Below are 21773 nucleotides of genomic sequence, written 5' to 3' on the forward strand. Positions count from 1 at the left end.
ATAGAAAATATATCAGTGCAAATCAACGTAAAGAACAAAAAGCACATTAGCTCAATGGATACAAAGTAGTTGAGAACATTCAACACCCATTATGATTTAAAAAACAACTCTCCTGATAGACTAGGAAGAGAGTTTTCTAAACTTGTCAAAAGGCAAACATCATACTTATTGGATACTTTTCCAAGAATTTCCTTTTAGTGAGAAATAAAGTAAGGATAACAACTATCACCATTTAAGTTTAATGTAGTACTGAGATATACCAAGCCAGCACTTTAAGACAAGTAAAAATAATTAGAAACAAAGGGAGTAGACAGAAAAAGCTAAAACAGTCACTTTTTTGAAGGCATATAAGTATTAATGTAGAAAAATCAACAAAATCATTAACTATTAGAATTAATATGTTGAGTTCAGCAAGATTTTTGGAGTCAAGATAAACTCATAAAATCAATAGAATTTCTCTATTTTAGCAATAACCAACTACAAAATATAAGTGATAATATTAAATTAGTAGACCCCTTTCACTATAAATTATCTTGAAAATAAAACTGAAGAACTTTATGAAGAATGTTCTAGATATCTGTCAAAAGTCACAAAAGAAGATATAAATAAATAAACAAAAAATACCCCCAAGCTCTTATAGGAGATGAATGTAAATGTTCTAAGATGTCAGTTCTCCATGAAGTAAATTCAAGGCCATTCAGATCAATTTTCTAGCTGTTTTGTTTGGAAAAAAAAAAACAAACAAACAGGTATCTTAATCTAAAATTTATTTAGAAAAATAAAGATGAGTAAATATCCAAGATAACTTTGAAAAAGAAGTACAGAGGGAAAGAAGGTACTCTATAAAATATTAAGACATTTTAAATTTACAATGGCAATAACCGTACGGTGTAGGTACATAAACAATTGACTAAAGGAGCAAAGACCACAGACAACCCCAGTTATGTATGGGAACTTGATATATAAGTAATGTCTTTATACAGCTAATTAATTATGTGTCAGGTACTGTTCTAATAAATTTACATATATTCTCATATAATTGACACAACAATCCTATGAGACAATTGATACTATCATCATCATCATCATTATTATTATCCCCACTTTAGAATGAAGAAACTGAGACAGAAAAATTAAGTAACTTACCTCAGTTTTCTGAGACAGAAGTGACTGAACAAGGATTTAAACTTAGGCAGGGCAGCTTCAAAGGACATGCCCTTAACCAATAAACTGTACAGACTCTCATCACAAATCAAAAGAAACAGGACAGACTGGTCAAAAGGTGATATTAGAACTGGATACTATTAGAGAAATAAAGTTGGATCCCTACCTTTTACTCTATACAAAGGTGAAATTCTGCTGATTTGAAAGAAGTAAACCTGAAAGATAAAACTATATTGTGATAGAATAAATGTAAGGGAGTATCTTTGTGACTTTGGATGGAACAGAACTCCTTGAACAAGATCTAAAAAGTACAAATAAAGCAAAACATTTAAGGTAATTACTTAATTTACCTCAAAATTAAGCTTTTCTGGTCAACAAAAGACACCATAGACAAACTAGATAGGTAATATGATAGATTGAAAGAAGTCAAAACCAACAAGAGACTGATATCTAGAATGTAATAGAAACTTCAACAAATCAAGAAGAAAAAGACAAGAGATCAAACAGAAAAAAAGAAGGAAAAACCAAATTGGTTATTAACAAAAGCAACAAAATTCAGAAATGCCTTCAGTAAACAGAGAAATGCAAACTAAAACAAGGTTCTCCTGAAGACACAAGAAACTTCATGCACAGGTGGAGAACAGCAAACTGGCAGTAGTACTTAGCCAAATTAAATTATAGGTACACCCCGTGATCCAGCAATCCCACACCTGAGTATATTTCCCAGGGAAAATATCCCCAGGATCATAAGAGTCCATGTGCAAAGATGTTTACTGTGTGCTAGTTGTGGTAGTGGGCATCACTGGGAAAATGGATAAGTAAAATGTGATGAGTACATCCTGTGGAATACTATGCAGGAGTTAGGAACCAAAAAGATAGTATCATCTCAGTGATATGCATAGATCTTAAAAGCTAATGTAGTGTGAAAAACAACAAAACAGAAATAGATACAACTTAAGTAGACAGACAATTTCAAGGATGCATATTAAATGTTAGTGCCATTGCATGTGGGAAGAAGAGAATAGAAGTGGGGAAACAAAAGGGGACAAAAAAAAAATCATACTAACAAACCAAGAGAGGGAAGTTATTCCAGTCTAAAATGAATATGTGTGCATGTGTATGTGTGAGTGTGTGTGGTGTGTTATGGACACAAATCTGTTGGGGATCTGCTACAGGGAGGATTCCACCTCTGTGCATTGCTACTTTGCACCTCCACTCTGGGATCAGATATGCTGCTACATGGAATGTGGGTCTGGCTTCCTGAGAGCTACTGAGAGGCTGAATGATGCGTCATGGAATTGAAGGGAAAGTACTTTCCATGGGGTGCATCTTGACCAGTGGGAAATAAAAAGCAGGTAGGACCCAGGCAGATAAATCATCCCTTTCCTGTATTTTGTGAACTGCTTCCATGTGCTGAGCAAACACACCTGCAGAGAACCTGTTGCTTTTTGCAGTTTATTTTGAAGTAGTGGTCAGCACAGAAATGAATCTCACTGCACTGTTTTATATCTTTCTTTGCCTCACTTATTTTCCCTCACCCTCACTTCCCAGGACTTGTATCTTTCAAATAAAGTATCAACACTTTACTCCCTGCCTTGGTTCTATTTCCTAGAAGATCTGGGCTAAAACACTGTGCCATAAACTAGGTACATGAAGCCTTAAAGAAAAAAAAGCTTCACATAGAATTCACACAAAGGTATAACTTACCAGCTGTCATAATTAAGTTGCTTTACAAGAATGAACATTTTGAATCACATATTTAAGTTGTTCATTTCCTTTAATCAAGTGGAAATTGGATATTTGCCTTGTGCAATTTCATTGATTGGTTAGTTGAGGAATTAAATACGGCTACATATTCAAGATATTGGAGAAATTGGATATATTTTATCACATAGATACTTTCTAGTCATATTGCTTTAATATTTCTTCTATCATTTTGTTGGACATATTTGTAATCCTTAGCCCAGTCCTGTCATACTCTATTATTTTGAAAGTCAATAATGTATCTCTCCTCCACCAACACCAAGTACCAGTAAAGATAGGAAAGAAATTTTGAATTTCAACAAAGTTCACAAATAAAAGGTAATTACAAACTCTGAACATGATTGTAGCTAATGGGAAGAGAAACTCTAAGAAATTAAATTCTTAGTATTCCATTATAAACTATGATAATAAGAATATGAAAGATGGAACCATCTAATGAAACCTAGAGCAGTACAGGGAAGTACAGTAAGTCAGATTTTAATTAAAAATTATCAGAATATTGAGTCTGAAACATCATCAGAGAAGAATGGCAAAGATGGCAGGAGCCTTTAAGGAAAGCGTTAAAAAATTACAACCCAGAATGAAGTTGAAGCTTAAAGAAAATGTGAAGTGCAACACACAGGGCATTTTAGAATAGTTTGGAGAAATGTTGGGTGGGGGCACCAATTCACATATTGAGGACAACAGAATAATGTTGGCAAAGAATAAAGAAAAGTTGGAGATCCTCAAGTCCTGATTTCATTCTCTATCCAACATCAAGAGAATAATTCAATTTAGGGAACTGTCTTAATTATTGTTCCTCAGGATTTTGTCCTTCATCCTGGCCTGTTCACTATTCACATAAAGTATGCCCATCAAATGTGCAAATAGCACAATGTTGAGATAGGGAGTTAATGTGTTATATCAGAAAATAAAGATTGAGAATCATCTCCACAAACCAGAAAGATGGATTGAAACAGCTGAGATGAAATTTAGCGCGGATAACTATATATTTCTCTGTGCAGTTTTATAAAAATCAATCTCAATATATAGAATAAGGGACCTTGGATTTACAGTACTTTTTTGAAAATGATCCAGGTGTATAACCCACTCGGCCAGCTCAAGGGAAAGGAGATTTTCTGAAAAGTAAGTCTCATAAAACCCATTTTCAAAAAATACAGCTGGGCCTCACAGGGAGAAGAAAATCATCAATTGGCTACTCTTTCTCTCTCAATGTATAATCAGTTCTCTTGTTGGAAGACCAGATTCTACTGTAAGCCCGTTAGTTTCTATTCCACAATAATTTGAGTTTTAACATACCCGACTTTCATTTGCCAAGGGATGACTCTGGTTCCAACTTCACAAAGTTTTATAGTGATAAATACAGTCTACCTATTGTTTCCATATCTCTGTTGCAAATTAATGAGGTGGGTAGTTAACCAAATACATTAAGCCACAACTAAGGCAAGGATGTCACCTGGTACAAACATGACCCCTAGATCCATCCCTGAAGGGACACTTCCAAAAGAAAGGTGATAGGCCAGAAAGGAATCCCAAAACTGGAAAATACCTACAAGCTGAAAGTAATTCAAAAATGTGACAAAACCACAGAAACAATCTTAGATGGCAATCAGAGATAAGTAGAAACCAGATGAGTAAAGCATTATTTTAGCAGCAACATTTGAAGCATATTTGAGGAGAAATGGGAAAACTATAGCAAGTCAAAAGAGAAAAATAAGATTAGGAAAGGAGTCTGAAATAAGACCACACGGAGAAACAGGAATGTGGAAGAAACCAGAGATTTGCAAGAAACACTTAATAAAAAGAGAACACGGATGTCCTTAGGTATTCAGAAAGATGCAATGTGAAATACACAGGTCACTATTCTGTCTGCTTCTCCTAGCACAGCTGGCTGACGCCAAGGCATCATTGGACTTTTATTCCCGGGACTCCTAGCTGAGTAATGCTAAATTTGGTTCCAGATTGGTTTTGTGCTTTTTCATCAGGTTATTCCTACATCACCAACGACAGTGCATCCTGCCACTAGGTGGCAATGTGGGCATTTTATTTAAAAGATCATAGATGGTTCACTTTGCAGATCACCCTGTAAGTGTATGCGTGTACATTTGTACTGTCTCAGACTGGCTGGGAATCCCCTTTGATTTCTGAAGTAAACGTAGAAAAGTTATAATAATAAAAGAGTCCTTTGACTAAGTGACATATTGCAAACCCCATAACAGTGATCTCTGTGTGCCTCAACTGCAGTAATAATGGTGACAACCCAGCAAATTTTGTTGACTATTTTGTGGCTTCAGGTGGGCTGTAAGTTGGGGAGACTGGAGATGGGAACAGGAAGGCTAAAGGGATGTTTTTTCAAAATTCTGAGTAAGGGAAAGTAGGAGCCACATGTGGCTAATCTGGGGTGCCCTCTGGAAACTGTGTAAATGAAAGAAATTTATAGAAATGTCGCAACAATGGTAATATTCTGTGTTTGATACTGTTTTTGAGAACAGGGGCGAGAGACAAAAATGAAGCACAGCAGAGTCCCCCATTCCTGCATGCCCAGGAAGGAGAGCTTCTCGCAATCAACTGCAGTTACTCCACAGGAATGACAACCTTGCAGTGGCTGCAACAGAATCCTGGAGGAGGCTTTGTCTCCTTGTTTATACTGAGCTTAGAGATGAAGAAGAAAGGGAGGTTAAGGGCTACAATCAACACCAAGGACAGTCGCAGCACCCTGCACATCACGGCCACCCAGCCTGGGGACTCAGCCACCTACCTCTGTGCCGTGGAGCCACAGTGCTCCCCAAGCACCTGCAGCCTGTCCCCAAATGCAGCCACCAAGGCATCACTTCTCCCCATTCTTGTCATTCCAGACTTGTTTGTCTCTATCCTTGAACAGATGATATAAGTTGTTCAAGCTTTTAAAATTTAAGATTTTCCTTCCTCTAGACTGCCTCTAATTTCTATAGCCTCATCCTGAAGAATGTTAACCAGAACAATGCATCATCTATTATACTGGAAGTGCAATGCAATGATTAAAAGCAACACTATCTGAGCAAAATTGCTAGAGTTTAAATCCTGTTTGCATTTATTCATTGATAAGCCTAACCAAGTTACTTAACTTCTCTATGACTCAGTTTCCTCAACTATAAAGAGAAGAGTGATAAAATAGGACCTACTGCCTATCTATGGGGTTATACAAGATAAAGCATACAATGTACAAAACAGTCCATAGCACATGGTTAGCATTATATAGAAGTGGTAGCTATTATCTGTGTTGTGATTGGATGCAGCATGAGTTTGCCTACACTCACTGATGGATTCATACCTCTAATTGCTGGAGAGGTAAATAGGATAAGAAAGATATACACTTAGTAATTCCTTCTTAATACCCAGCAGTCATTTGACTTTTTAAATGGATTTGGATAGAAAAAAAATTAAAAGTGGCTTTGGCAAACATGGTGGAGGGATGACTATGTTTTGGTTTATGGTGTGGAGATGAAAAACTGGTAAGACTTGGTCCTGAGGAAACTCAATGACTTCTTTGGAAAAAAATAGTCTTAAGTTTCCCACAACAAGATTTTTAACAAAAACTTGCATTTTCAAAAATTCATGAAACAGCACATCAAACCCATTGGATATAAATCAGCAATTCTCTACCTTTATATTACCAAGTATTCCTTATGTTATTATTCCCTACCCTATGGAATTCTTATGGGTAAATATAAGTACTATTGTTATCATCACTGTTATTCAATAAATTAAAGTGCACCTATCAACTTGCAAGTAAATTTTTATCTTTTAAAGACAATGTTCCTTTGTTTTTATCAAAGTACTGCCTGCATATGTCTAAAAAGTTGATAGTGTTCCAAAGGTATGTTCCCCCACTCCTCCACCAAAAAATAAAACAAAACTCAACAATATCATGCTCCACCCACTTCTCCACTCCATTTTAGCAATTTCTTTCTTAACTATCATGATGGTAAATTTTATGTGTCCACTTTGCTAGGATATAGTACCCAGTTTTTGAACCAAACACTAATCTAGGTTTTGTTTTGAAGGTAGTTTCTACATGGGATTAACATCTACAATCAGTTGATGTTAAGTAAAGGAGTTTATCCTGGGTAACCTGGGTGGGCCTGATCCAATAAATCAAATGGATCAATTAAAAGCAGAACAAAGTTTCCGTGAGGAAGAAGAAATTCCACCTATGGGCTGCACCATCAGTTCCTGCCTGAGATGTTCCAATCTGCCCTTCCTGATGGCCTGGGATTTTGGAGTTCCCTAGCCAGCCCCCACAATCCTATAAGCCAATTTCTTGCAAACTATATAGGCTGTGTGTGTGTGTGTGTGTGTGTGTGTGTGTGTGTGTGTGTATTCTCACTGGTTCTGTTTATCTGGTGGAACCCTGACTGTTATAACCATGTCTCTGAATAATATGCTTATATCCTTGATTTATCAATATTAGACATTATCTATTGACATTCTTCTATGGCAGCATACCACTATTCTCACCTTACTAATATAGTAATATTACAATTTGATATTAAATCAATAGTCAGTGTATATGTGGTAATGACCAAGTAAATATTATCATGCACAACCAAGATGATATATTTCCTTCTGGTACAACAGGTTTTGAGGGGATTTTTTTTTTTTGTATGTTTGCTCATTTTTAGTTAATTACCTCTTTTTTACTTGTCTTATATCAACTTCCTATTTTTTCTGTAGTTTCCAATAGATATTTTTGAATATTTATTAATAATTTTCCCCCAAATCTTTAAGCACATCAAGTTCATTATCAGTTTCTTTCTATTATTCCTAGAGACTCCCCTTCCCTAGATTTCCATTTTTGGCTCGAGATGAACTGGCTGCTCTTGGCACTGGAGAACAGCTGTTATTCTAGGACTTCCTAGCACCACTCTCCTATGCTGGCGATCTTAGATCTTCACTTATATCTTCATGTCTTGGTTTGTTATCTTTTTGTTAAAACAGAGCCTCATGAAATGCCATAATAAAGGATGAAAGGAATTTTTTTTCTCCTTGCATGAGTGAAATGTCTTCATTCTATCCTCATACTTGATTGATATTTTGTCTGGGTATAGAATTAGAGTTTGAAACTTCTTCAGTATTTTGGGGAGAGAAAATCATTTTTCATTGATATTTTTAACAGCAAGGAAAAGTGGAAAGCACCCAGTTGTGCATTGTGGTGCTTCCCTCAATATTTTGAAGTCATTCTTCCACTATTTTCTAACATCCGGAATTGCTTTTAAGAAATGGGGTGACATTTTTTAATCTTTCTCCTTTGTGATCTCTTTATTCCCTCTGGACAGGTTTAGGATTCTATCTTTCTTCTTGATATTCTAAAATTTCAATTCAGTAAACATTTATGAGTAACTAGATAAAAAGCACTTCTAGGTTCCACAGATAAAATCTACCTGAGACAGCTTGATGTTAAAGAGCGTATAACCTATAGGTACCCACCCCTCATGCCATAGTTACATTCACTTCCTGTATGTCCATATTCCATGTCCTAGAAACTGATACAACAACTACCCATAGAAGTGTCTGGGGGGAGGGGGACAGGCAGACACACCTGCTATTCTCAAACCATCACATTAGTGAAAAATTGATAAGAAAGAGACATTTCCTCAGCAAGAAGAATCTTTTTCATTAAAGTTCCAAGAAAAGCTACCCAGCATTATCTTTCCTGGGTGGCAGTAAGCATGTTTTATTCTTTTGTTTATTCAATAAATATTTACTGACCACTTACTATGGGCCAAGCACTATGCTAGATGATGATACAGCCATGAAAAAAGCAAGCAAAGTCCTTCCAGCCAGGTAGCTTATAAGCATCAGTGGGGTGTAGAGAGAAAGAGACATAAATATAAAAGAGTAAACAAGTAAATTCAATCATGCCACAAATAATGACTGAGCACCTACAATTACCAGGCATGTTCTAGCTTCTGAGGATATAATAGCGAACAAAACAAACAAAAAAACCTACCCTCATGGAATTAATATTCTAGTGAATAAATGAACAAGGTAAATCAGATATGATAAATGTCCATAAGAAAACAAAAGCGGGTGTCATGATAGAATAGGAATGGGAACTGTTTTAATTAAATGGTCAGGGAAAAACCTCTCTCAAGTGATAGTCACTGAAACATGAATGAAAAGAAAGAAAGTCATGCTAAGGTATGAGGGCAACACATTCCAAGCATAGAGTATAGCAAATACAGAAGCCTTAAGGTAGGTTAAAGTGTGGTGGATTCCAGGAACAGCAACAAGGTAAGGGGAAATGAAGCACAGTGAGAAATGGAAATTGGTTTTAAAAAAAAGAGAGAGAATTCTAGAGTTGTCATCTAGAGCCTTGCAAAAGCCATGGTGAGTTGTATTTAAGTTTTACTCTAAGTATAGTGAGAAGTCACTGGAGAGTTAAAAAGAGGAGAGTGATGTGGTTTGTTTTTCTTTTTAAAAATGATCACTCGGATTCCAGTGTGGAAAGTAGAGGAGGGAAAAGGAGGAGGGAGGCAATAGACAATAAAAACAGGGCGAACGTCTGGTAGACTGTTAAAATAATCTATGCAAAAGAGGATGATGGTTTGGACTAAGATGAAAGCTGTGTAGATAAAGAGAAATATTCATATATGAGTATATTTGACAGTAGTATTAACAGGATTAGATAGGTGGGGGTGGACAAAGAGAGGGACAAAGAATGAATTCTTAATATTTGGCTGAGTGACTGGGTACATCTTGATGTGATTTCCAGAGATGGGTAAGACTGGAGTAGGAATAAGTTTTGGGAAGAAATCAAGATTTTTGTTTTAGCCATGCTGGGTTCATTATACCTATTAGAAATCCAAGTAAAGATGTCATAGAGGAAGTTTGTTCTGGTTTGCAGCTGTTATGTACACCAGAAAAGGCCATGTTCTTTTAATTCTGTGGGTGGGTCCTTTTGATTAGGTTGTTTTAATTGAGAGGTGACCCATGCAATTCAAGATCAGTCTTAATCCTTTACTGGAGTCCTTTATAAGAGGATAAAAGGCAGAAAAGGCTAAGAGAGCTCAGAGAGAGAAATACCCAAAGATCTTGGAGAGAAAACCCTCAGAGATGCTAAAGGAGGACCCACAGAAGCTCAGAGAGGAGGCCACCGGAACTAGAAGCTGAAAGCAACAAGACCCAGGAGCAAAGGACCAGCAGACACCAGCCATGTGACTTCCCATGTGACAGAGGAACCCCAGGTGCCAGCAGCCTGTCTTCAGAGTCTGGGCATTATCCTGGACTTGCCTTAATTGGGACATTTTCATGGCCTTAGAACTATGAATTTGTAAACTAATAACTCGCCTTTGTAAAAGCCAACACATTTCTGGTATATTGCATTCCAGCAGCTTTAGCAACTGAAACAGATTTTGGTACCAAGAACTGGGGTGTGTGATTGACAAATACCCAAAGTGCTGGAATGGTTTCTTGAATGGATAAGGGAAAGATTCTGGAAGAATTGTGAGATGCTTCATAGAAAAGATCTAGATTTCTTTGAAGAGATTGTTGCTAGAAATATGGATGCTAAAGGCACTTCTGATGAGGGCTTAGATAGAAATATTGAATGTATCATTGCAAACTGGAAGAAAGGCAACACTTGTTTTAAAGTGGCAGAGAACTTGGCAAAATTGAATTGTGCTGTTGAATGGAAGGCAGAATTTGAAGGTGATGAGGTTGGATATTTGGCTGAAAAGATACCCAAATTAAATGCGGAAAGTGCAGCCTGGCTCCTCCTTGTGGCTTATAATAAAATGTGAGAGGAAAGAGATAAACTAAGAACTGAACTTTCGGGTACAAAGAAACCAGAAATTGTTAGTTTGGAAAACTGTGAGCTTTCAGAAAATAAGCCCCCAGAGAATAGTGCCCCATGTGAGGATTTACTTACACATTGAACCAACCAGCCATTTCAGTACAAGTCAGCATTGGAAATGCAGCTATCCAGAAAGGATCTGTGGAAAGTCCTATTGTCTGATGGTTGGTACCCCTGTGTGCTGCATGTTTTTTGAAAGATCCGTATGAAGGGAACCACTGCTAGCTTAGACTAAAAAGGACAGAAAAGGGATAGATTAAAAGAAAATGACTTCAAAGACAGAACTATGGAAACTGAAGTCTGGAACCAAGAAACCTCAGGCCAGGAGATTGGACCCACCTGTACACATGGACAGGGTGAGTTTTTCCATGGTCAGGGTGAGTCTGTCCCGGAGTTTGCAGAGTACGGCCTTCCTCCCCATTGTTCAGGAGGAGTGTTACCACCCCAGGGCTTTCAGATGCCTGGGGAATTGAGGGGAGCTTGGCCGCCTCATTGTTCAGGAAAAGTGCTGCTGCCCCAGGTCTTCAGAGAGAGTGGAGCACAGTCCCTGGGAATTGAGGAAAGCCTGGCCATGCCCCAACTCTTCAAAGAGGGGTAAACCTGTGCCTCAGAGATGGCAGAGAGTCTGGCTGCCACCCCAATGCTTGAAGGGGGTGGAATGAAGAGCATGGCTGTTTTCCCAATGTCTAGAGGTGTTGGAGCCCTCACCCCAATGTTTAGACAGAGCAGGGCTGCTGTGTAAGCCCTTGGAAAAGGTCACTCTCTCAAGCCCCTAGGATGAAACTTCATTCTAAGGAAGACTTTGAGACTTAGAAATCTAATGAAGTTTTCCTTTGATCCCTGTTTTCCTTCCAATTTCTCCGATGGAAATTGGAACATTTATCCTATGACTGTCCCTCCTTTGTATATTGGAAGCAGATAACTTGTTCTAAGTTTCACTGGTTCACAGCTGGAGGAGAGTTTTGCCCTAGGACAGACCACACCTATAACCGATTTTGATGAAACTTTGTACTTAATATTGTTGCTGAAATTATTTAAGACTTTTGTGATATTGTGATGGAATGAATGCATGCTGCAAATGGAAAGAACATGTCCTTTTGGCATCCAGAGGCTGGAATATGCCGGTTTGAAGGTGTTATACAACCCAGAAAAGGCCATATTGTTTTAGTCCATTCCTGTGGGTACAGAACTATTGTGGGAGGGACCTTTTGATTAGGTTGTTCCAACTGAGATGTGACCCACCCAATTCAAGGTCAGTCATAATCCCTTACTGGAGTCTTTTTGAGAGGATAAAAGGCAGAAAAAGTCAAGAGAGCTCAGAGAGAAAAACACCCAGAGAGCTTGGAGAGAAAAGCCCAGAGACATTAAGAGAGAACCCACAGAAGCTCAGAGAGGAGGCCACTGGAACCAGAAGCTGGAAGCAACAAGACCCAGGAGCAAAGGACCATCAGACACTGGCCATGTGCCTTCCCATGAGCCCCAGATGCCAGCAGCCTGTCTTCAGAGTCCAGGTATTATCCTAGACTTGCCTTAACTGGGACATTTCCATGGCCTTAGAACTGTAAATTTGTAAACTAATAAATCCCCATTGTAAAAGCCAACCCATTTCTGGTATATTGCATTGTTGCAGCTTTAGCTGTTAGATGAATGAGTTTGGAGCTTAATGGAAAAGTTAGGACTGGAAATTAAAACATTGGAGGTCATTAACATATACATGGTATTTAAAGTCATGGGGCATGGTGAGTTATATTTTCTAGAGAGAAAATACAGTTAGAATTTTATTTGAATTTTTTATTCTAGTTTGTCTAAAGACTAGCCTCTGTCCTCATGGAGCTTATATTCTCAGTAGGAAAAAGACAACAAACAAGTAAGTAAATAATGAGAAAAGACCTGGATACCTAGAAAGAAAATCAGAAAGAATAAGTCACTTCTGATGAAAAAGATAAAATAGTGTGTTTCTAAACAATTTTTTTTCAGGTTCTACTATTAGAAAAATACAATGCTGGTCACATTGTGGATATGAAAATGTTCAAAACATAGCCCCTTTTATCAAGAACTCTCATTATCAGAAACAGATGACAAAGCAGAAAGGATCAGTGAGAACTACAGGAACCAAGACACTGTATATCAGGCAGTGAAGGCCAGTGATCCCTGAGAGATGAGAATCAAACCAAGTGTGCCCTACAATTGTCCTGGCACATTGCCTCAAGAGTTTCCAGACCACAGCACAGGGAGGAGAAATTGAGGCAGATCCCAGAGGACACCCTGGGTCAGAGATGAAGCTGAGAGGCCAGAGAAGACCTAGTGCTCATGGGACAAAATAACAGAGAGGAGAGAGCTGCACAGAGAGAGAACCCTGGAGATCTGCAGAGGGTCATGTAGTCAGCAGAGCACTTGTCAGTACATGCATGTGGAAACAACCCTTGTCCCAGAAAGAACCATCCAAAAGGATTAGAGGGAATAGTGCCCCTTTCGGTCTATCCAGAATTTGGAAGGTGCTTGTTATTTGGCCATGAAATTTAATTCATTATTTCATTTATTTCATTTTCTCTGGATCTAGTCACTAATTATTGCTAGTCATTTTTAAACAAAGAATCATTGCTTATAAATATTTAGGAAACAGTCCTGTTTGATTTAGATAAAAAGTAATAATAAAAAAATGTTACCCTCTATGGCATTAGCAAAAAAGTTTTTAGCAAGCCTTTTTGTTTAGTTTTCTTCTCTCATCCCTGAGCTTATCTACAGAGAAGGTAAAGTTAGGATAAATTTAAACCTTGCTGATACTTGTAAGAATGTGGCTTTGTATGATGTAAAGCCCATGTACCTGTATCTACCTCAAACCTCAACTGTACTCAGTTTTAGTGATCAAGTTCATTTCACCATACGCAATGTGACATTTTAAACACTTTCACCATATTTCCTCTCATTCTTCATCATCTTCCTAGACTGAGGATTTCCAATTCTTTAAAATCTTGCTCTTATCCCTTTATCATTCTTGTTGAGATGCCTCTCTGGGCACTCTTTTTTTACTTTAACGCCTTCCAGAAAGGATTCAAAAACCATTTCCACATAGATAGCTCTATACTCCCTGAATCCTGCCTTCCTAAGCAGACATTTTTTTTTAACAACTACATTTCCCAGGCTCCCTTGCAGTGAGGGTGCAGGCCTGAGACCAGCTGAGTCCTTTGAGTGGGAGATAGGCCATGAAGAGCAAGCCAGGCAGGGGGCATCGTTTGCTTTGCCAGTGGCAGTAGGGGCTGCACAGTTCTGCAGCCGACAGCTTAGCAGCTTCTTGACTGGGCCAAGAGCAATAATTTCCTGGCTGGGCCAGTTCAGCTGCATGTCCCGTGGCCAGTGGCACCAGGGGCAGCTTCCTGTCCAGGACATTCAGCACCACCCGTGACTGGTCCCATGGATGGGAGAGGGAAGCAACCTCCTCACCAGGCCAAGCTCTGTGGGTGGTTCCAGAAGTCAGGCCTAGAGTCTGCTTCTCAACCCACCTAATGCTCTCTGAGCCATCTAATACTCCTCTTTTGTTCTGGACACTTAGCACACAGCACATGTCACTATTTAGTTTGAAGCCCACCATGGCTTTCATTCTAATATACTTTAAGCTGGGTATCGGAAATGGTTAACCTCTTTACTGCAGCACACTTTGCTTGTCTCAAAGAAAAATCATTTGGAATGTTTTATAATGTTTTCTGGTTCTTTTCTTGGCAAAACTGTGACTAAGCAAAAGAACAAAGTCAGTTTTGATGATTGGATCAAGACATTTCATGGGATGAAAGCACAATGGATTTCATAAGTCACATCCCATAGGCACCAACTTCCTGAAAGACACAAAAGAGCCTTCAATTGCTACTGACACGGGAATGAGACAAGTTGAAAACTTTTTAAAGCCTTCTTCTCTTGGAATGTTTCTTCAAACCTTCACTGGATTCCTTTTTGTCCCACAGAGCCAGAAGGGACATTAGACCCAGAAAACCTTTGAATTTCATATTTAATTAAGGATGATTTTTTTTTTTATGAGGTGGAAGTGGGGAGGCAGTTCAAAGACTAAATTTGGGACTTATGTCATGCCGTTCTTACCAGCTCAAATCCTATCAGGGTTCCACAGTCAGCTAATCCTTACCCATTCGTTAAATCTTAAATCAAATGTCACTTCCTCAATGAGAAACACCCTATTCTCCCAATCTAAGCGTATTCCCCCTGTTTTACTATTTAAAAGAGCCCTATCATTTCTTTTGTAGGCCTTATCACAATTTCTATGTATTTCTGTGCAATTATTCATTTGTATAAAATTTCTTTCCCATTAACCGTAAGCTCCACTGAATACCCTGTGTTCAGAACGGTGCCTGGCACAAAAAAGTGTGATGAATATCTGATGAATGAATGAATCTGAGCCATCGGGCATGTATCTTTCTCTGTGTTGGGTCATCCCTCATGTGTAGATGCTCCCAGCAAAGCACACCCTTAACCCAAGCCCTGCCCAAAGAGAATGGAAAGCACATGGAGCCCTGCTTCTGGGAGTGAGGCTGTAGCTCAATAGGAGTAGAAACAAAAAATAAAGACATTAAAAGAATCCAAAAAAACAAGGTAGGTGACAACATGGAGAACTGCAGAGAGTGTGTTTGTACATGGAGCGAACACAGAAACTGCATTATATCAATCACCTCCAAACTTGAACCAGACTGGGGTGTGAAGTCAAAGTGAGCCAGGCCCTGAGGGACGATGGAAAACTTGGGTAACTGACATTGGGATTTGCTGGTTCTTCTGCTACATTTTGTACTGAGCAATTTCATATGGATTAAAGAAGTTTTATCTGTATGATGCCTAAACAACCAATCAATTATATCAAGACAGTGGCAAAAAAAAGTTAAAAGTGGGTATCATGGGCAAAACACCTAGATAAATAACTAAATGTCAAAGTTTTGTTGAACTTTGTGGATCACATGTGTATATGAGATAATCACTTAAAATGTTATCAATACATGGACTGGCAACACTTAATAATTAATATTTTTTTATCTTCATTTTATTGAGATATATTCACATACCACGCAGTCATACAAAACAAATTGTACTTTCGATTGTTTACAGTACCATTACATAGTTGTACATTCATCACCTAAATCAATCCCTGACACCTTCATTAGCACACACACAAAAATAACAGGAATAATAATTAGAGTGAAAAAGAGCAATTGAAGTAAAAAAGAACACTGGGTACCTTTGTCTGTTTGTTTCCTTCCCCTATTTTTCTACTCATCCATCCATAAACTAGACAAAGTGGAGTGTGGTCCTTATGGCTTTCCCAATCCCATTGTCACCCCTCATAAGCTAAATTTTCATACAATTGTCTTCGAGATTCATGGGTTCTGGGTTGCAGTTTGATAGTTTCAGGTATCCACCACCAGCTACCCCAATTCTTTAGAACATAAAAAGGGTTGTCTAAAGTGTGCGTAAGAGTGCCCACCACAGTGACCTCTCGGCTCCTTTTGGAATCTCTCTGCCACTGAAGCTTATTTCATTTCCTTTCACATCCCCCTTTTGGTCAAGAAGATGTTCTCCGTCCCACGATGCCAGGTCTACATTCCTCCCCGGGAGTCATATTCCACGTTGCCAGGGAGATTCACTCCCCTGGGTGTCTGATCCCACGTAGGGGGGAGGGCAGTGATTTCACCTTTCAAGTTGGCTTAGCTAGAGAGACAGGGCCACATCTGAGCAACAAAGAAGCATTTGGGAGGAGGCTCTTAGGCACAACCATGGGGAGGCCTAGACTCTCCTTTGCAACAACCGTCTTCCCAAGGGTAAAACCTATGGTAGAGGGCTCAACCCATCAAACCACCAGCCCCCTATGTCTGTGGTCATGTTAGCAACCATGGAGGTGCGGTAGGCGAATACCCCTGCATTCTCCACAGGCTCCTCAAGGGGGCACTACATCTTTTTTTTTTTTTCCCTTGTTTTTCTTTTTTTTTTTTTTTAACTTTCCCTTCTTTTTTAAATCAACTGTATGAAAAAAAAGTTAAAAAGAAAACAAACATACAATAAAAGAACATTTCAAAGAGACCATAACAAGGGAGTAAGAAAAAGACAACTAACCTAAGATAACTGCTTAACTTCCAACATGTTCCTACTTTACCCCAAGAAAGTTACCTAATACAGCAGCATTTCTGTGAACTTGTTCCTACTATATCCATCAGAAATTAACAGACCATAGTCATTCCTGGGCATCCCCAGAACATTAAATAGCTTATCTGTTCTTGGATTATTGTTCCCCCTTCCTTAATTGCTCTCTATTGCTAGTTCCCCTACATTCTATGTTATAAACCATTTGTTTTACATTTTTCAAAGTTCACATTAGTAGTAGCATATAATATTTCTCTTTTTGTGCCTGGCTTATTTCGCTCAGCATTATGTCTTCAAGGTTCATCCATGTTGTCATATGTTTCATGAGATCGTTCCTTCTTACTGCCGCGTAGTATTCCATCGTGTGTATATACCACATTTATTTATCCACTCATCTGTTGAAGGACATTTGGGTTGTTTCCATCTCTTGGCAATTGTGAATAATGCTGCTATGAACATTGGCGTGCAGATATCTGTTCATGTCACTGCTTTCCGATCTTCCGGGTATATACTGAGAAGTGCAATCGCTGGATCAAATGGTAGCTCTATATCTAGTTTTCTAAGGAACTGCCAGACTGACTTCCAGAGTGGCTGAACCATTATACAGTCCCACCAACAATGAATAAGAGTTCCAATTTCTCCACATCCCCTCCAGCATTTGTAGTTTCCTGTTTGTTTAATGGCAGCCATTGTAACCGGTGTTAGATGGTATCTCATTGTGGTTTTAATTTGCATCTCTCTAATAGCTAGTGAAGCTGAACATTTTTTCATGTGTTTCTTGGCCATTTGTATTTCCTCTTCAGAGAACTGTCTTTTCATATCCTTTGCCCATTTTATACTTGGGCTGTCTGTACTATTGTCATTGAGTTGTAGGATTTCTTTATATATGCAAGATATCAGTCTTTTGTCAGATACATGGTTTCCAAAAATTTTTTCCCATTCAGTTGGCTGCTTCTTTATCTTTTTTAGAAATTCCTTTGAGGTACAGAAACTTCTAAGCTTGAGGAGTTCCCATTTATCTATTTTCTCTTTTGTTGCTTGTGCTTTGGGTGTAAAGTCTAGGAAGTGGCCACCTAATACAAGGTCTTGAAGATGTTTTCCTACATTATCTTCAAGGAGTTTTATGGTACTTTCTTTTATATTGAGATCTTTGGTCCATTTTGAGTTAATTTTTGTGTAGGGTGTGAGGTAGGGGTCCTCTTTCATTCTTTTGGATATGGATATCCAACTCTCCCAGCCCCATTTGTTGAAAAGACCATTATGACTCAGTTCAGTGACTTTGGGGGCCTTATCAAAGATCAGTCGGCCATAGATCTGAGGGTCTATCTCTGAATTCTCAATTCGATTCCATTGATCTATATGTCTATCTTTGTGCCAGTAACATGCTGTTTTGGCAACTGTGGCTTTATAATAAGCTTCAAAGTCAGGGAGTGTAAGTCCTCCCACTTCGTTTTTCTTTTTTAGAGTGTCTTTAGCAATTCGAGGCATCTTCCCTTTCCAAATTAATTTGATAACTAGCTTTTCCAAGTCTGCAAAGTAGGTTGTTGGAATTTTGATTGGGATTGCATTGAATCTGTAGATGAGTTTGGGTAGAATTGACATCTTAATGACATTTAGTCTTCCTATCCATGAACAGGGAATATTTTTCCAGCTTTTAAGGTCCCCTTCTATTTCTTTTAGTAGAGTTATGTAGTTTTCTTTGTATAGGTCTTTTACATCTTTGGTTAAGTTTATTCCTAGGTACTTGATTTTTTTAGTTGCTATTGAAAATGGTATCTTTTTCTTGAGTGTCTCTTCAGTTTGTTCATTTCTAGCATATAGAAACATTACTGACTTATGTGCATTAATCTTGTATCCCGCTACTTTGCTAAATTTGTTTATTAGCTCTAGTAGCTGTATCGTCGATTTCTCAGGGTTTTCTAGATATAAGATCATATCATCTGCAAACAATGACAGTTTTACTTCTTCTTTTCCAATTTGGATGCCTTTTATTTCTTTGTCTTGCCGGATTGCCCTGGCTAGCACTTCCAGCACAATGTTGAATAACAGTGGTGACAGCGGGCATCCTTGTCTTGTTCCTGATCTTAGAGGGAAGGCTTTCAGTCTCTCACCATTGAGTACTATGCTGGCTGTGGGTTTTTCATATATGCTCTTTATCATGTTGAGGAAGTTTCCTTCAATTCCTACCTTTTGAAGTGTTTTTATCAAAAAGGGATGTTGGATTTTGTCAAATGCTTTTTCAGCATCTATTGAGATGATCAATTGATTTTTCCCTTTTGACTTGTTAATGTGTTGTAATACATTGATTGATTTTCTTATGTTGAACCATTCTTGCATGCCTGGAATGAACCCCACTTGGTCATGGTGTATGATTTTTTTAATGTGTCTTTGGATTCGATTTGCAAGTATTTTGTTGAGGATTTTTGCATCTATATTCATTAGGGAGATTGGCCGGTAGTTTTCCTTTTTTGTAGCATCTTTGCCTGGTTTTGGTATTAGATTGATGTTAGCTTCATAAAATGAGTTAGGTAGTGTTCCATTTTCTTCAATGTTTTGAAAGAGTTTGAGTAAGATTGGTGTCAGTTCTTTCTGGAAAGTTTGGTAGAATTCCCCTGTGAAGCCATCTGGCCCTGGGCATTTATTTGTGGGAAGATTTTTGATGACTGATTGGATCTCTTTGCTTGTGATGGGTTGGTTGAGGTCTACTATTTCTTCTCTGGTCAGTCTAGGTTGTTCATATGTTTCCAGGAAATTGTCCATTTCTTCTACATTATCCAGTTTGTTGCCATACAGTTGTTCATAGTATCCTCTTATAATTTTTTTAATTTCTTCAGGATCTGCAGTTATGTCACCTTTTTCATTCATTATTTTGTTTATATGGGTCTTCTCTCTTTTTGATTTTGTCAGTCTAGCTAGGGGCTTGTCAATCTTGTTGATCTTCTCAAAGAACCAACTTTTGGTGATATTTATCCTCTCTATTGTTTTTTTTGTTCTCTATGTCATTTATTTCTGCTTTAATCCTTGTTATTTCTTTTCTTCTACTTGGTTTAGGATTGGTTTGCTGTTCATTTTCTAGCTTCTTCAGTTGATCCATTAGTTCTTTGATTTTGGCTCTTTCTTCCTTTTTAATATATGCATTTAGTGCTATAAATTTCCCCCTTAGCACTGCTTTTGCTGCATCCCATAGGTTTTGGTATGTTGTGTTCTCATTTTCATTCGTCTCTATATATTTAGCAATTTCTCTTGCTATTTCTTCTTTAACCCACTGATTGTTTAGGAGTGTGTTGTTTAACCTCCAGGTATTTGTGAATTTTCTAAGTCTCTGATGGTTATTGACTTCTAATTGTATTCCATTGTGGTCAGAGAATGTGCTTTGAATAATTTCAATCTTTTTAAATTTATTGAGGCTTGTTTTATGTCCCAGCATATGATCTATTCTGGAGAAAGTTCCGTGAGCACTAGAAAAGTATGTGTATCCTGGTGATTTGGGATGTAATGTCCTGTATATGTCTGTTAAATCTAATTCATTTATCAGATTGTTTAGGTTTTCAATTTCCTTATTGGTCTTCTGTCTGGTTGATCTATCTATAGGAGAGAGTGATGTGTTGAAGTCTCCCACAATTATTGTGGAAACATCAATTGCTTCCTTTAGTTTTGCCAGTGTTTCTCTCATGTATTTTGTGGCACCTTGATTGGGTGCATAGACATTTACGATTGTTATTTCTTCTTGCTGAATTGCCCCTTTTATTAGTATGTAGTGGCCTTCTTTGTCTCTCAAAACATCCCTGCATTTGAAGTCTATTTTATCTGAGATTAATATTGCTACACCTGCTTTCTTTTGGCTGTAGCTTGCATGAAATATTTTTTTCCATCCTTTCACTTTCAGTTTCTTTGTGTCCCTGTGTCTAAGATGAGTCTCTTGTATGCAACATATTGATGCTTCATTTTTTTTGATCCATTCTGCAAATCTGTATCTTTTAATTGGGGAGTTTAATCCATTTACATTCAACGTTATAACCGTGAAGGCATTTCTTGAATCAGCCATCTTATCCTTTGGTTTATGTTTGTCATATTTTTCCCCTCTGTCTATTAATATCCTTTATTGTACCCATACCGAATCTCTTTAGTACTGAACCTTTCTCCAAGTCTCTCTGTCCTTTCTTTGTTTCTCTGTCTGTAGGGCTCCCTTTAGTATCTCCAGTAGGGCAGGTCTCTTGTTAGCATATTCTCTCAGCATTTGTTTGTCTGTGAAAAATTTAAGCTCTCCCTCAAATTTGAAGGAAATTTGGCTGGAAATTTTTCTCACTCAGAATTTTAAATATATCGTGACACTGCCTTCTCACCTCCATGGTGGCTGCTGAGTAGTCACTACTTAGTCTTATGCAGTTTCCTTTGCATGTGGTGAATTGCTTTTCTCTTGCTGCTTTCAGAACTTGCTCCTTCTCTTCTGTGTTTGACAGTGTGATCAGTATATGTCTCGGAGTGGGTTTATTTGGATTTATTCTATTTGGAGTTCGCTGAGCATTTATGATTTATGTATTTATGTTGTTTAGAAGATTTGGGAAGTTTTCCCCAACAATTTCTTTGAATACTCTTCCTAGACCTTTACCCTTTTCTTCCCCTTCTGGGACACCAATGAGTCTTATATTCGGAAGTTTCATATCATCTATCATATCCCTGAGGTCCATTTCGATTTTTTCAATTTTTTTCCCCATTCTTTCTTTTATGCTTTCATTTTCCATTCTGTCATCTTCCAGGTCACTGATTCATTGTTCAACTTCCTCTAGTCTTGTACTATGAGTGTCCAGAATCTTTTTAATTTGGTCAACAGTTTCTTTAATTTCCATAAGATCATCCAGTTTTTTATTTAGTCTTGCAATGT

At 38.0% G+C, this 21773-nt stretch overlaps 1 long non-coding RNA gene and 1 gene segment (V, D, J or C); one reads left to right on the top strand and one right to left on the bottom strand.

Moving 5' to 3' along the window:
* LOC119532271 overlaps positions 1–21773 on the top strand; it is a 456157-nt gene that overhangs the window by 48128 nt on the left and 386256 nt on the right. The window contains 1 exon segment of the C gene segment in view: positions 9685–9688. Coding sequence covers positions 9685–9688 — 4 coding nt within the window.
* Positions 1–21773, bottom strand: part of LOC119532288 — a 71179-nt gene that overhangs the window by 44111 nt on the left and 5295 nt on the right. The window lies entirely within an intron of this gene.

The sequence above is a fragment of the Choloepus didactylus genome, chromosome 4 (assembly GCF_015220235.1).
Source record: "Choloepus didactylus isolate mChoDid1 chromosome 4, mChoDid1.pri, whole genome shotgun sequence".
In the NCBI taxonomy this organism is placed as follows: Eukaryota; Metazoa; Chordata; class Mammalia; order Pilosa; family Megalonychidae; genus Choloepus; species Choloepus didactylus.